Genomic DNA, 16707 nt, shown 5'->3' with positions numbered 1-16707 from the left:
CAACAGCTTCAACTAATCGATATTTTGCATAAATGTAATGTTTATTTATAATACTTGTATGTATTTATGTATGTATGTATGTATGTATGTATGTATTTATGTATGTATGTATGTATGTATGTATGTATGTATGTATGTATGTATGTATGTATGTATGTATGTATGTATGTATGTATGTATGTATGTATGTATGTATGTATGTATGTGTGTATGTATGTATGTATGTATGTATGTATGTATGTATGTATGTATGTATGTATGTATGTATGTATGTATGTATGTATGTATGTATGTATGTATGTATGTATGTGGCTATATGTTTGTATTCATGTATGTGTGAGTGTGCATGTAGTTCATTGTAAGCAATCGCATGACATGTTCCGTGCACGCATTTCTTGCTGATTCAGTACGTGAAACTCAAACATCGGTCGGCTATTTTCATAACACAATCCTTCTTAGTAGATGTGCTTTACGCTTTTACATTTTGCGTTGAATTTTATATCATATGATAAGAAATAATTGAAGTGAGTATTAAACGATGGTTAAATGAGAACGCGAGGAATAATGTTAATTCTTAAATTCGTTACTTTTCAATATATTTCCAACTGAAAGTTTTATTTGTTAGTTTCATTATTATTAAAATTTAAACAAAATTTTGAGCAGATTTTAAAGTTGCAAATAAAGTTGTTGCAAACTGGCCTGTCCATGGATAGAAAGGATGCATTCAAATGTCCACCCACGCCACCAGCATCAGAGAGGTAGTTTAAATGTTCAAAATCTTATTTCAAATTAAACGGTCTAATTTGTTTGAAACATCAGATTTGGTCTCCCATCGCACCGACAACATCATTAACAACAACAACCATAGCGTACACAACAACATCAACCACATCTACCATAACAACACCAACAATCAACGTACCAACAACATCAACAACAACATCAACAACAACATCAACAACCGCAAAGCTAGCACCTTGCCAACACAGCTGTCAACAGTTTACGGAGGTTCATCAGATTTCAACAACGTGCCCAACAACGAGCATTCTTATTGGAACGCAGCCATAACATCGAACGTCCAATATGGGATTCTGCGTCAAGATGAACTCAACAACATTCAGGTCTTTGCACCTATCTCATTGGATAACTATAATAAATATAACTCATATTCTTCCAATGTAAATGCAACAGTTGTTGACACAATGGTTCATAATTCACAACTGCAAACAAAATCAACAAAGTGTACATGTCCCATCAACAACCCAATCATCCACGCAAACTCCATGCCGTACGCTTACAACACAACGTTTGATGCTTTTCCAAATCAGCACTTCACCCAGATTGCGGGAAACGAGGCCCGCCAAGTTTCGAAAACTTTCATTCAAAGTTGCGTGCCGGTGATTTGTCACCCAAATGGTCAATACATAGGTCTGTTGCGCCAACAATCTCTGCCATATTCGCCAACCCAACAAAACGTGATCCACTCGACAGCTGGTAACACGGACAGTTCCAAAGTTATTAACTACCAGGAATGTTTCGACGTCATAAATCCTCCCATCGACCAACAAAGTTTCATTGCACTTGAAAACGAAACTCACTCCACCAATGATTCACCTCATCATAAAGATGCCGAAGTTAAAAATAATCAACAGCCAGAAACTCCGGAGAAAAAAATTAGAGGTTTGTTCGATATCAGAATCCGTTTTCTGAGCAGTAAATTTAAATTTTGATGAATTAAAACAATTTTTGTGAAATATTAAAAATTAAATGTTCACCTGACATTTCAATGAAACATCATTTCAACATCCTTCGAATGAAAATTGATATTGTTTGCAGGTAAATGGTCAACGAGTTCGAAGACGGTGACCTCGTTGTATGGGGTGCCTTCATGGTGGGGCGATGACTCTCTTGACGACAGTTTTGATTCGCAAAGTGAATTATTTTTTTTCAGCAAAAATTAAGTTTTATCATTAAATTATTTTTATAAAATTAATCATCAGCCTCTAGGAAAAGAACACCAACACCTCAAAAAGATATTTCTTCTCCGCAAGTAACAAGCAGACGAATTATAAAAAAGTCTCCGAGTCCAGTGAAATCGGTTGCTGAGACAAAGAAAGTGGAGGTAAATCGAAAACCATCCACAGCCTTCATCGTTGACATCGCTGATGTTAATAACGCAAACCATCCCCTAGAATCGTCGCCATCTTCATCATCCTGCCTTTCCTCATCACTGCCTTCCTTCCAGATCAATGACAGCCTTCGCTCATATTTTCCTCGATCTCGTAAAATGAGTCTGCAGAAGCGAGAGTCAGCGATAAGGAAGAAGAACTTGTTAGATTGCGATGCAAGGAAGGAAGACCTCGATGGTAACATCAGTGACAACGGAACTTACGTGGTTGATCTTGACGAAGATGACTTCAAAGAAGTTGACGAAGAATGCGACAACCTTCTTAATTGTGATGTTAAAAAAACTGACGACGAGCTTTCGAATAATTTTCAAGTTAATGAAACAACTGAAGAGAGTAAAAAGGAAGAACAGGTGGTTATAAAAAAAATTATTCTTAAAAATATATAAGTTTTATAACTTCAATTTTCTATCGTTCGTTAGGTGTATAAATTTTTAGTCAATAAAATTAAAGAGTAAATTTAGCAATAATAATTTAAATATAAGTGTTATTCTAAGTGTATGAGTGTATTTTTGTAAAATCTTGAAAAAGATTCACTTTTAAAACACATTGATTGAATTTATGTTAATATTTCCATAGAAACATGCGCCCGCGCATTCTCTGCACCTGCTTGCAACAGTCCCCATTACCAGAGAGATATGTAACATGTTATATTGTTATAAAGGAGATATTTAGCATGTTATATTGTTATAAAAAATATGTATCAAGTTATACCGTTGCAATGGAAACGTGTAACAATTTTTATGAAAATTTCAGAATGAAACAATCATCGTAAAGGATGGAGGAACACCTGTGAAACCATGTGAGATGTCAATAATATTTTTTATAAAATTTAAAAATTATACTCTGCAAATTAATTTAATAAAATAATCTCTGTAAGATAACTTTATTACTGATTTTATTTGAGCAAAGATGTTCATATTATAAATTTGCTACTGGCGTTAGATTCCGACATTGTTATTTTATTAAGCATTTTATAAATTTTCGCTTTTGCGCAAATAATATTTGTTGCATGATTTTCTATTTATTCATCATACCTTGACCTGAAATATGATAACTTGTTGAGAAATATATCATAAAAATAAATAGTAATTCATCATTGATTCTAATCGATCGATTGATTGATTGATTGGTCGATCGATTGAACATAATTATCAATCTAACTGATACTTTAACCCAAGTGAAAGTGAAGAAAAAAGCCAAACGATCGAAAACATACAAAATCACTCACCTATCGGGAACAAGTGATACACAATCATCGAACGTCAGCCCAGTCACAAACGAAGAAATATTTTTAAAGACTGAGCAGCAAGAAAAAATATCTCCAAATTTTGTTAACTGCTCCCCAAACGACAAATCTTCTTCAAATAATACCGCCATTCCTGTTGAAATTCAAGAGACGAGGATGATATTTAAAGAACCGACGTGGAACGCTGAAAAGTTAGAAATTTCAGACTCAATATGCAGCGTGAAATCGGAAATTTTATTGTCCACGAAATCTCCAAAAGTTATAAAAAAGAACACAATTTCGACAAAAGTTGCAAACAACTTTGATGAATTTAAAAATGAAAGCCACGAAGACCTGATGAACAAAAATATTCCAAGTAAATTTATATTCGACGATTACGCCAGATATGAACCTGACTCTTGTCCATCCACTTGTAGAAGCATAAAAACCGAACTGCTCTTGAAACCAACCAAAGAAATTGGAAAACAATTACTTAAAAATGCTAAAAATAAAGCGCAACACGACGACGATGGTAACGACAGCAATAATAATGTTGGCGTTGATAATATTTTTCAAACAAGTCAACTGCCGTCCAAAGCACTGAATGAAAAATTGAATGGAGTTTTACAATCGGAAGAACATGCAGACGACAAAGAAACATTAGAGGAGCGTGAGCATAGTGATGACTCAATTGAGTTTTCATCCGTTCAATCATCACCCTACGTGCAATCGACGAAAAATAACTCAAGTATAACAAACATTCAGAACTTTTTAGATCAATTAGAAAATAATTATGAACCCGGATCGAACAATAAAGAGATTTTTCAAAAAAATGACGTTGAATCAAGTGATAATTTTGCGGAAGATGGCATTCAATTGAAAGAACCTCAGAAAACTACTCGTCCGAGGACATCAACCCTGAAACGAAACAAAGCAACTCCTGTTATCGATTCATACCACGAAGATCTCAATACGAACAGATCTATAAACACTGGAGTCAGTTTGGGTCAAGAAATTGTTCAAATGAGTCGTTTGAACACCTACACACCTCCTGTAATAATCAATTCAACTAAACGTAAAATGTTCGTACCTCCCCATCGTAAGGCCGATGATTTATCTTCTGTAACTTCTAAAACATCTTCATCGCTGATTTCGGTTGCTAACGAAAATATATTTTTAAGAAATAAAAACGTTGTGAAGAATAATGCTTTGAAGTATGACAAAGAAAAATCTAGATTCAACAGTTCTCGTTCAGCTGTAAGAATTAGTGCATCGATAAATAACGTGAATAAATCGAGAAGAGATTCAATAGAAAGTGGCAGTACAATTTCAAATGCCAATCTTGCTATCAATGGCAGCTCCGTGAAAGGGCGCCCGACAAAAAATTTTACTTTCATCGAGACGCAGAATTCTCCGAAGCCTCTCAGAAAGGATAATGTATCCTGTTTGACTTCGCTAATGAAACATTCTGCACAAATACAAATCATTTCAGGAAATCTTTTGGAATTTATGAGGTTTCAATAAAATATATTTTAATAAATTTTATTTTTTTAAATTTACAATATTTTTCATTCAAAAGTTCGAAAAGTATTAAAAACAAGAACAAATTTCCGGACAGCAAAATGGAGAATCGAATAAACGTCTCACTTCAGAATCTACTTGCCCAGTTAGAAATCTCTAAAAATAGTCTTTTAGGTGAGAGAATTTCAATTTTAGACTAAAAACAAATGTTACAAATCAGATCTTAAATTTTATTTATATTATCTGGCCTATTTTTTGTTTTCCTAACTTAATTCTTCATTCGTTAATTTTTTCACCATTTCAAGATCTTCACGAACTGCTTCTAGAGGACCAGCACCTATGACATAATGGGACCAACAATTATTTTATGAGCCAGCATATCATTTTTATTTTTAATTTAAATATATTTTATTATTTATTTCCGTAAGAATATTTTCTATTTCTCTAGCGGTAAACAAGCAAGTATAATTAATTTCGTTTGTAACTTATATAGGTTTAGTATTGTAATCCATTAACGTCACACATCGTGGTTCACTTTCTTTGTCAGATAAATTTTTATTTCATTGATTTCTATTTTTAAATTTTTTAAATCAATTTTTTATTTATTATACCACATTTTAACAAAACGTTTTTACCGAAAATTTGAAAAATAAATATAAAAACTGGTTAATAAAATATGGTTAAATTTTTACTCGAAACTTTGGTGGGAGCCAAAATATGTTTTCTATTCGAAATTACATTATATAAATAGCAAGAAAAATTTTACTGCAACATGAATGAACTTCACTACACACACACCACACACACTCACACACCACACACACACACACACATACACATATATATGTACGTTCTACAACATGAACATTGCTGATCATTTAAATATGTAGTGGTAAAAAAAATTTTCAAATACAATATAACATAAATAATGGCACAGTAAATAAAAGTGGCAGTGCTGAGAAATTATTACGAATAATTACATGTGCAACAATAAAAATACACATTTATAAATATTATTGTTAGTGTTGTTGTTGTTGTTATTATCGTTGTTGTTATTTATTGTATTTATTATTGTCGCTATACACGCCAGTGAATTGTTGAATATAAAATTTAATCTTTTCGGCTTAAAAATTTGATCGAATGAAGCATGCTTGTCCAGGTTTGCGTTAATGAGCTGCAATCAATTTATCGAGCTGTGTAATGTGTATGCAGTGCATGTGTCTTGAGGTTGACAATTGTATTAGAATATCAAAAAATGATATATATATATATATATATATATATATATATATATATATATATATATATATATGAAGTTATATAATTTTTAATTTTATGATTGGAAGGTCCGTCCTTACAATAAAACATTAGCAAGATAATTTATCAGTAAGCAAATTTTCAATAGTTTATCTGCGTAAATATTTTTTAAATGGGGTTAAACAGTCTTAGGTTTGGCTAATTTTAAATTTAGATCTTGTTATAAATAAACTCCTGTGAGTATAAGATTGAAGTCCATGACAACATATTACATACATACATACATACATAAATACATAAATACATACATACATACATACATACATACATACATACATACATACATACATACATACATACATACATACATACATACATACATACATACATACATACATTCTGCCTATGGCGGAGTCTCTTCCCTTGGCTACCACTCTTGGGTTGTAGAATCGTCCGAGGGGGTACAGCAGGGTGATCCCCTTGGTCCTTTGTTGTTCGCACTAACTCTTCATCCACTCTTAGAGAAAGCTTCGTCCACTTACGTTTGCGCTTATCTGGATGATATCAGCATAGCTTCGGACGGTCCAACTCTGGCCGATAGCTACGAATATTTCAAGCATAACTCCGCTGCAATTGGCTTAGAGTTAAACATTAAAAAATGCAAACTTCACTGCCAAAGTTTATTTCAGGTGCCACATGCGCTGGCTGAAATACCCAGAGTTGGTGCATCAGAACTGAGTTTTTTAGGCACACCCTTGGTCGAGGGCGATTATCAAATAAAGTTTTTTGACCAAAAGCTCTCTGAGCTTAAATTCGCCCTGGGTCGTGTTTCCTGTCTTTCGGCCCATGATGCCTTGACTATTATCCGCAATGCCCTCAGTTTGCCAAAATTGATGTACTTCCTGCGTACATCTAAACACATTGACCCTTCTAAATTGGGCGAATTTGACGGAGCCCTGCGCACCGCCCTGTCGTCAATTTGCAATGTTCAAGTGACTGACAGTGGTTGGTCCCAGGCTCAGCTGCCGGTGCGATTTGGTGGGCTGGAGTTGCTTAGCTGGTTCAGCTGGCTCCCGTTGTTTATAATTCTTCTGCCGCTGCCACTCTCGACCTGCAGTCTTCCCTGCTCCACTGGTTTTTTCGTTGCCGCGATATTCTTCCCCCAGTGTCCGCCCCGAGGGACCGTACGCACGTCCAAATTTTGAACAAAGAATATAAAAAAATCTTTCAAAATTTGTTGTCTTCATGTGGCGACGACTTTTCCACCGCTCGTTTGTTGGCCATGTCCAGCGTTGCCAGCTGTGGGTGGTTGAGATCGTGGCCTAACACCTCTGTGGGCACCAGGCTTGACGACGAGTCTGTGAGATTCGCCATTGGCTTCAGACTTGGCCTGGTCATTCAGAATAAATACACGTGCCGATGTGGCGCTGGGGCGGACGAGTTTGGGCACCACGGTTTGGTTTGTCGCCTGGGTGGGGGCCGTCAACTACGTCACTCAGCGCTAAACGATTACATTTGTCGACTCTTCTCCAAGGCTTCAATCCCGGTTCTCAAGGAACCATCCGGCATTTCTGCGCATGATGGTAGGCGCCCGGACGGATGCACGCTAATACCTTGGAGAGCCGGCAGATGTTTGGCGTGGGATGTTACGGTCCCTGGCACCCTCGCCGAACGATACGTAAACCTGACAAGTAAAGAATGCGGTTTGGCCGCGGCCAGGGCAGCGGACGAGAAAATGAAAAAATATGGGAACGCCCTCCCCTCGATGGAATTCTTGCCAATATGCATCGAGGTTCTTGGCCCGATGGACCCCAACACCCTTAAATTTCTTAAGGAAATATGCAAAATGATCAGCGTCAGATCAGGCGACAGCAGGGAACTGTTTTTCGCAACTAACCACATTTCGTGCTTGTTGCAGCGGTTCCTGCGTGTCTGTGTGCTTGAAAATATCCAACTGAATGCCGACATGTGCAATTAACGACAAATCAAAGTGTTAATCCATTTGTTACTTGATGTTTGACGGTTCAGTGTCACTCATCATGTTTTGGTTTTAACATACATGCATGCATACATACATACACACATACACACACACACATACATGCATACATTCATACATACACACAAACATAGGTAACATAACATGTAAATATTTCATCTGAGTTGTTGTCATTGTTGTTATAATATCACAATGTAACTGTATTGTGCCGTCCTATTATTCAAGCGTCATTCATAATTCACTCAACTGTTAACATCAAGGTCTGGTTAGATTTAATATCTGGATTTAAGAATAACGACTAATCTAACTCTACGCTATGTAATGTAATGGCCCCGGTTTTTAATAACATTTGCTGGTCTAAACTTCAATTCTCATTACTGATAATAACTATTATTATTTATTATTATTATAATTTAGATTGCAAAATATTTTTATATAAAGTTAAATATTTCTAAATGTTTATTAATTTTTTAACGAAATTTTGTTTTAACCGGTTATAGTATGAAATAAAAAAAATTTACACGAGATTTAATGAAATGAAATGACATACCTACTCTCTTTAAGCACAACTCAGAGGAAATTACGGCACACACATACATAGGTGCGTATTACATAGCTTTTGCGTGCCTACTTGCAACTATTCAAAAATGAACACTTGCACCTACAATAAAAACTGTATGGCGTTTAATCAGCGCTAAAACTTTTCCCAAAAATTATAGCAAAACTTGAAAGAATCACGTTGATACAAGTTATAATATAGTTAAAGTTAACAGTTCGCGTTGAACCTCAAATTTGTATTGTTCTGTTCGTTTAAAGTGTTTACAAACTTGCTTTTTATTTTTTTATTTTTAGCGTAAAATAAAAATGACTTTCCTTGAACTAGCAACCTATGGACGACATACATACATACATCCATGCCGTGAAGTAGTTTTGTGGTTTATTAGCCTTTTTTCTTCAATACGAAGTCGAACCGATTCTATAACATGGAGATATTTTGGTTTTGTTGGTTGAAATTTTAAAAGATCTTTTTGAGTTTGAATGGTCGCGTGTTTGTGTTGGATGTTAAAATATGTCGATCAATATTTTAATGTTCCTCACATGTTCTGAACGTGTCGTTCAATGAGCTGCCTGCGAGTCGTCACACCAGCAATAACATGTCAAACTTCTTCTCTTGAGATAATGTGTTTCTTCCCTGCTGAGTTCATGACCCACACACAATCACACATACACATATATACAATCACATATACATACACTCACGCAGTGAATTTATTATATACACACACAGCAAAACACACGCACAAACACTTTCATGTGAATTAAAATAGAGACACACCTCTGCCAGTCGGACATTTTTTATGGGTACCTGTATCGCAACGTTGTAGATGAGCCAGCAGAATACAACTTTATTGCTGGTGAAGTGAAAATTTGCTATCTGGTTGAATTGCTTTTTAAATTGTTTCTCTCAGGCAGACGCAAACAACTTGAAATGTTTTCAATACTTTTGGAATAAATACGTATGAGAAGTTTTTAAAGCAACTCAGCTAATGCTGTAAGCAAAGTTAGTAAGTAAGCAAAATGTGAAGACACGAGTTGAGAAAAAGTTTGTTTGATAAGTGGGAGCCTTCTGAGTGTAGGTTCAGGACGCACAGCTTGACGCGCTTTGTTTTAAAATGCTCTCATTTCTGTAATGTATTAAAATTTCAACTAAACATATTCTAAGTTTTTAATGGGTGTTTGTATCTGAACCTTACAAATAAAAATTTGTAATATGTCTTTGCATGAAGAATTGGCCGATTTGTTTGTTGCACGACTGTTTCATCGTCATCATTACCATCATCGTCGTCGCCACAATCATCATTTCGGCATCATCGTCATCACCTTCCTTTATTGCAAAAAACCAAAGGGTAAACTGAGCAATAAAACAATAAGGCAGCCCAACACATCAAACATTGAAGCCAGAAGTGCATACCTAAGTAAAATATTATCGTAAGTCTAATTTTGAATAATTTGTTGAAGATCTCATCGATGTTACACTGAACAGGCGATACGCAGCGTAATTAATTGCTCAAAATAAGGATTTTAAACATTTTAAAGATTTTATCATGAAATCATTTAGCTGGTAAATTTGAAGATTTTATCACAAGAAAGATTTAAACCCACGTGGTTCTTAGACTCGTACCTACATGCTGTATTGTAATTGTATTGTAAAGTCTTGTATTGTATTGTATTGGGATGAATTGTATTGTGATTGTAATGTGATGTATTGTATTGAATTGTATGGTATTGTATTGGGATATATTGTATTGTAATGTATTGAACTGTATTGAATTGTATGTATAATCACTTTGACAGGTACCGTCAACTGATGATTTCAATACTAGCAATTACGAACAATCAGATTACAGACAGGCGGTACATTACGATGGGACGGATTTTTTCATACTTGTAGAATTTCAATCATGCATGCATTACGTGTTTAGTATAGTTGTGTAAAAAAATGTCTGTTTAAATCGCAGAGAGAGTAGAATATTCTGTCACAATAGCTAGTATATGCACTTGTTTCATAATTTAAAAATCGTTTCTAATGCTATTCATGAATTTTTTTCTAAATAATCAACTTCATGTATTTAAATTAAAAATATATATTTATATTTGATGAATAAAATGAATATTAACAAATATAGAAAAGATATTTGAACGATATGTGATGAAGTTATTTAGTATTGGGTAGCATGGCAGTATATGAAATGAGTGGATCAACCGAAATGCCATATGCAACGTGCAACAATTTGTGTCAAATTTTAATCTCGTTATTTATTGTTATTATATTTATATTATGCTCGTTTAAACGGTAATTTTCGTTGATTTATTTGTTCGTTCGTTTGTTCGTTCGGTCGTTTATTCATTTTTATTTCATTCATTCATTCATTTTACAATTCATTAGTTAGTTTATTTCATCTTTATGCGTTTCTTCATTACTGCTGTAGCCATTCATGCATTTTAAGTTTAACACTCGTTAGTTTTACTCATAGACTTCTATGTCCATGGTTTTATTGTTCGTTCAAATCTTATCTTGTTAAAATGCATTCATTCATTCATTCATTCGTTCGTTCGTTCGTTCGTTCGTTCGTTCATTCATTCATTCATTCATTCATTCATTCATTCATTTTTTTATCCATTCATACATTTTTTAATTTATATTAAGTTTACATATTTTTCTGTTGAACATCTTCCGTTCATTCATCCAAACCTCTCCTTTTCATTTTTCCAATTTTTATTCTCTGTATTTCTATGGGTGTGTTTTTCCAATCTGTCATTTAATTTCGGCTTTTTTGTAAAATTGGAGCAAAAATTTAGCGAGCAAAATTTCGTGCGGCACACTCTGCATCCACCAACATGCAATTCATACACTTCGTGAACACTGCATACATCCCTTATCCACATGCAAACACATTGTACAGATACAAACACGCAAACACACCAGACAAACACTAACAGGCAAACACACCACACAAACACCAACACGCAAACACACCAGACAAACACTAACAGGTAAACACACCACACAAACACTAACAGGCAAACACACCACACATACACATGAATTGATACAATCCCAATAGGAACATCAATCACGTAACTGTGACACAGAGTAGCGTAACAACGTAACGCAACATTCCTCCTTGCACCAGTACCTACACATAATAATGCCACTCAATCATATCGTTCTGACGTGTCAAACGAGCATGAGAAAATATGAATCTGTGCATTTGTGCGTGCGTCTTCGAGTCGGCTGAAGCGTGTTTCAAGCAATTTCGTGTGTTCGAATGAACCGCACATGTACGGAAACATTACGCTGCAGTCCTTCATGTGCCTCCTTCTTGTACGAACGCTTATAAGATTTTTAATGCTTTTTATTAATGAAACTTTCACCAAGAGGAATAATTTTTAAACTTTCCATGTGCCCGATATGCATGCACAAGATTTTACACGCACTTTTCAAATGCAATAACAGATTATCTAAGCGCAGACGAACAACAATTAATTTAAATCCGTTCAAAAAATATTCAATAAATTGCTAAATTGTTAAAATAATTAAATAAATAATGACACTCTAGCACATGCAATCACACATCCAATACCACACTCACACACGTCATATGTATGTCACACACACACACACAAACACACAGATTCACACACACACTCACATACACACACACACAGGCACATACACACACACACACACACACATATATATATATATATATATATACATACTCATATAGACGCATATACAAACATTCATGCATATTAGATAATATTCAACTTTCAAGTAATTTCAAACTGAACAAGAAGTTGAGAAAATAATATTCAAATTGAATGCGAAGCGTGAGAAAAAATCAACAAAGAAATAATAAAACATTGAATGAACAGCGGTCAGCATAACAATAGATGAACAATACAGCTATATCGAGTAAATTAAGAACTCATTAAAAACGTCTCACATTAATATGGAAAACATTGTCCCGACTGACTAAGTATCAAACCAACAAACAGCCAATCATTGTTAGCCAGGTATGAGTGTATGTCTCGACAAATGCAATAAATGGCTGCCAGTCAGCTGAACAGTTTAAAACAGCATCTATGCTTCCCTTCTTTAGTTCATTCACAGCATTTCATTTCGTTCTTCATTCATTCATTCGTTCATTCACTCACTCATTCATTCTTATTATTGTTGTTAGCACAACAATAAAAGTATTATTATTATTAATATATTTTAATAAAAAAATTAACACAACATGCTGTTTGCTCAGGTTCGTCTAATGTAATGCCGCGTTCAGGACTTCAGAGCACGCTTGTGTATTTATTTACATAATTCAACTTAAGATGAGCATTTTATTGAATATTAATCTCTTTCTAGAAAAAGTTTTTTAAGCAAACAGTCAAATATAGATTTTTATTAGTCGTGCTGAAGTCTTATTATTCATTTTTTATTGTTTTGGTTTTGTTTTTATGAATATATTTTTAATTGCTTAGGCTAAAATCATTTCGACCTCAACAGCTGGGACGATTAAGTTCTCAACAGCTTGCAAGCTTTGTTGAAATTCAATTCGGCGTTTGCTTTTGTACACCAACAGGCAATTAAAATGAAGCAAAAATAAAATGCAAATCAATAATATAAGCTACATGTTGACAAATACTCAAACATTCATTAATTTTGTAATGTGCTTGTGATCGGTCGATCGTATTCGTATTTTGTTAAATATTGCGTATCGTCATAGCCAAGTTCACCGCACACGTCAGAGCGGCAACGAAGCAGGCACAGGAACTTATGTTGAATTATGAACTCCTGATAAAATAAGCTAATGAATAAATGAATGAATAAATAATGCTATAAGAACAGTATGAAACCTATGAGTGGTATTTTATAAACGGTTAGTGCAACAGTTTAAAAATTTAATCATGTTCCTATGTATTTCTCTTTCCTGGAAAGAAACACCTCTAAATAATAATTGATACAAATATTCTAAAATTGAATGACGCATCAACATCAAAAAATCAACATTAATTAATTAATTAAATAATTAATTAATTAATAGTAAAAGAATCATTACGAATCTGAAACTTGAAATGAATGATAATAAGAAGCAGTTGAGCGAAAATATAACGTGACGGGTGTGCGGGTGCCTACCTGCAGTTTGATGCATAGAATATATAATGGTTTGGTGCATATACATAGAATATATAATAATGGAATGGCTCATCCACTAACTTCAAGCGTGGGAATGAAAACATAGCCAAGTTAATCTCTTAATGAATTCATGTACGTATGTGAGGATGGCGTTTGTTAGTTTACTTGAAAATTAATAATATATTATTATTCATAAATATATATATACTTTTGTGTAAGCGCATGTATATGAGTTTAAATTCTTTTTATATATGATATACATACATGCATATATGTTTTATACATAATGATGTTATATAGTTATTTGAACGTTGCAGTTTACGTGAATATGAATACATAGAAAGGCATAGTCACATATGAGCATTGTTCTTTCAAACGTACGTTCGCATCGATCTGGCTCGTCATTTCAGCGTTGAATCTTTGCAGCAATTTGCTTTGCAGCTCTTCAAAACGTGACACCGTGTCAGCAGAAAGAAAAAATGCTAAAATTTGTCACCACAAAATTGGATGATCCAGCAACGTCGGATGAGAAATTGAAGGTTACGAATGATAACAAAAGTTATCTCAATCTTCAAAATGGTGATTATCTTTTAAAACAACAACAACACGATCGTCATAAAACTCATCATCAACATCATCGTCGTCCTCTGTCTGATGTTTTTCATCATCACGATCTTCAAAAATATCACGATTATAACGAAGACAACCGTCTTCAACGACTACCGCAATCATCTCACATCCCCCTGCCAGCACTTCCCGCACGATGCTTCAAAAAACTGAACTTCACATGCGAGCACAACAACGATCCCAAAGAACAACTTCTCCACAACCTTTCATTGACACGTGAGAATTCTATTTTGCAAGGTGAACATTGCAGTTCCAAAAAGTTCAACCATGATGACGATGTTAATGATGTTAACAGCGAATACATGGCGAAACATTTTGACCAATTATCTGACGATTCGGGTATTGCGTCCAATGGAGCAATAAGCGAAGTTCCGACACCAGATCCATCTGATCAAAAACTGAATGAATTTTCACTTCAAAACGGTGACTGTGTGTGTGAACAAAATAATGAAAATTATGACGCATTTCGAGTTTCAAACGGAAGATTAAAAAATAATCTGAACGTGGAAGAAACCTGCATATACTCGCCTAATTCAGTAGAAAATATTTATCGAAATGTGGCTGTTAACAGAAGTGAGCCAGTGGGCTCACGAATATCATCTGCCCTTCACGAACACGATCACGAACATAACTTGAATGACATCAAGCAGTGCAGTAGTTTAAAAAGTAATGTTCTGCAAGTTGTTTGCAATGAGGAAAAACCAATTTGCAACGGAAATATAAATTTTGCTGCTGCTAACACGATCAGGAAACGTGACGATGTCTCTAAAAAACTCACTTCTAGCCTGTCAGTTGAAGAAAAAAAATCACATCGCTATGAAAAGAGTTCCCAATCATCCCTGTGTTACTTGCCGTGCGTTGTTAATGTTCACAGCACTTCTCAAGATAGAATAATGAAAATGAAGGAAAGACACTCACAACAATACAAACAACAGCACACTTGCAACACATCTGAAAATAAAAACACAACCTCTCTTGGAGGCAACTCTATCAGAAGAAATACTTTAAAAGTTGGCGAAACTGAAACAAGTTTTATTGTGAATATGCAACAAACAACTCAACCGAGAATTAAAACGCTCTGTCATGAATCACCTTTCAATAAATTTAAAGTTATGTTGAACAGGAACAACCAGACCAACCATTGTAGACCTACAAAATTACCTGCTTTTCAACAATCTATCAGTTACGATTATCACGAAAAATCCAACAACACTAATTTCAAATTCAATGAAGGTAACATCAAAAGACCTTCCTCGGTTAGAAGCGATTCTTTGAATAGTGAGGATGTTCAGGGGGATTTTATCAAAAGACAAAATTTTGTTGGTGTGTTTAACAGTTTGACAAGATTTTTCAAGCGAAAAACAAAATTAAACGAATCGACCAGTGTTCAAACCCAAAATATGTCCCAGTCCTTAAAGAAAATGAATCCAATAATGGAAGACTTGAAAAATGATTATTTAACAAAGCCTAACAAAAGAAAAATTTACTGCTCCGATTCAAATTTGAATGCCGTCACAACCTCCAGTCAGTTGGACGAATCCAACAACATCGATTTCAACTCTCCGATGGCTTCTCGTGAACTTTTCAAGTTGAGCCATAACTACGAAGGTGCACAAACGATGAAGCAATATTTTTCAGATTTCAACAAGTGGAGTTCGTTTCTAATGAAGTTTGCAAAAACGGAACAATCGAGCATCATTCTGAATGAAGAGAAGTTTCAAATCGAAAGGTCAAAGTTCAAACGTTCCATCCGAAATTTTATTATTCATGCGAAGGAAGCAATCGTCAACCGTGATCTGAAATCAGAATTTGAAAAGAAAATTTGTAGAGACTGCAGCACATCTTTTGCGCAAGTTGTGGCATGTTGTTGTCTCGTCCTCGACTATATATCCGTCGGGATTGAACGATTAAACATGGCAGAGATGGTGTGCAGAGTTGGAAAAATATTCTATATAATCGTTTCGTTGTACATCGGCAACAAAAATCATTTAAAAAGCATTGAGTCATCATCCGCGTTCTACAAAAAAGTAGATTTACTCATCGAATGCTCAAAAAATCTAGCAATCCACGTGGAGGCTCTTAAATATACAGATGTTACAAAACTCTTATGATTTCAGTGTTATCTACGATATTTTTGACTGCTACATTAAATATTATTTACTTTGTAAAAATTTTAATATATCTAATAAAA

General features: G+C 34.6%; 4 protein-coding genes across 4 annotated transcripts in view; all 4 read left to right on the top strand.

The window, feature by feature from the left end:
* Positions 1–2575, top strand: part of HELRODRAFT_188903 (hypothetical protein) — a gene marked incomplete at both ends in the record, with an annotated part of 5492 nt that extends 2917 nt beyond the window's left edge. The window contains 4 exons of the mRNA XM_009024486.1: positions 664–758; positions 869–1680; positions 1837–1932; positions 2001–2575. Of these exons, the coding sequence (XP_009022734.1) occupies positions 664–758; positions 869–1680; positions 1837–1932; positions 2001–2575 (1578 nt within the window). The remainder of the gene's footprint in view (positions 1–663; positions 759–868; positions 1681–1836; positions 1933–2000) is intronic.
* A 194-nt stretch (positions 2576–2769) lies between these two features.
* Positions 2770–4938, top strand: HELRODRAFT_162216 (hypothetical protein; the record flags this gene model as incomplete). The annotated part of the gene is made up of 2 exons (XM_009024485.1): positions 2770–2833; positions 3368–4938. The coding sequence occupies 2 exons, from the start codon at positions 2770–2772 to the stop codon at positions 4936–4938; spliced, it is 1635 nt and encodes a 544-aa protein (XP_009022733.1).
* A 1144-nt stretch (positions 4939–6082) lies between these two features.
* On the top strand, positions 6083–8170 carry HELRODRAFT_162215 (hypothetical protein; the record flags this gene model as incomplete). The annotated part of the gene is made up of 3 exons (XM_009024484.1): positions 6083–6094; positions 6990–7184; positions 7748–8170. 3 exons carry the CDS (start codon positions 6083–6085, stop codon positions 8168–8170), a joined length of 630 nt encoding a protein of 209 aa, XP_009022732.1.
* A 6198-nt stretch (positions 8171–14368) lies between these two features.
* Positions 14369–16627, top strand: HELRODRAFT_162214 (hypothetical protein; the record flags this gene model as incomplete). Its single annotated transcript, XM_009024483.1, has 1 exon — positions 14369–16627. One exon carries the CDS (start codon positions 14369–14371, stop codon positions 16625–16627), a length of 2259 nt encoding a protein of 752 aa, XP_009022731.1.
* Between the last annotated feature and the right edge of the window lie 80 nt (positions 16628–16707).

Source organism: Helobdella robusta (genome assembly GCF_000326865.2).
Source record: "Helobdella robusta unplaced genomic scaffold HELROscaffold_4, whole genome shotgun sequence".
Lineage (NCBI taxonomy): Eukaryota > Metazoa > Annelida > Clitellata > Rhynchobdellida > Glossiphoniidae > Helobdella > Helobdella robusta.
This window is presented reverse-complemented; position numbering and strand designations above follow the sequence as displayed.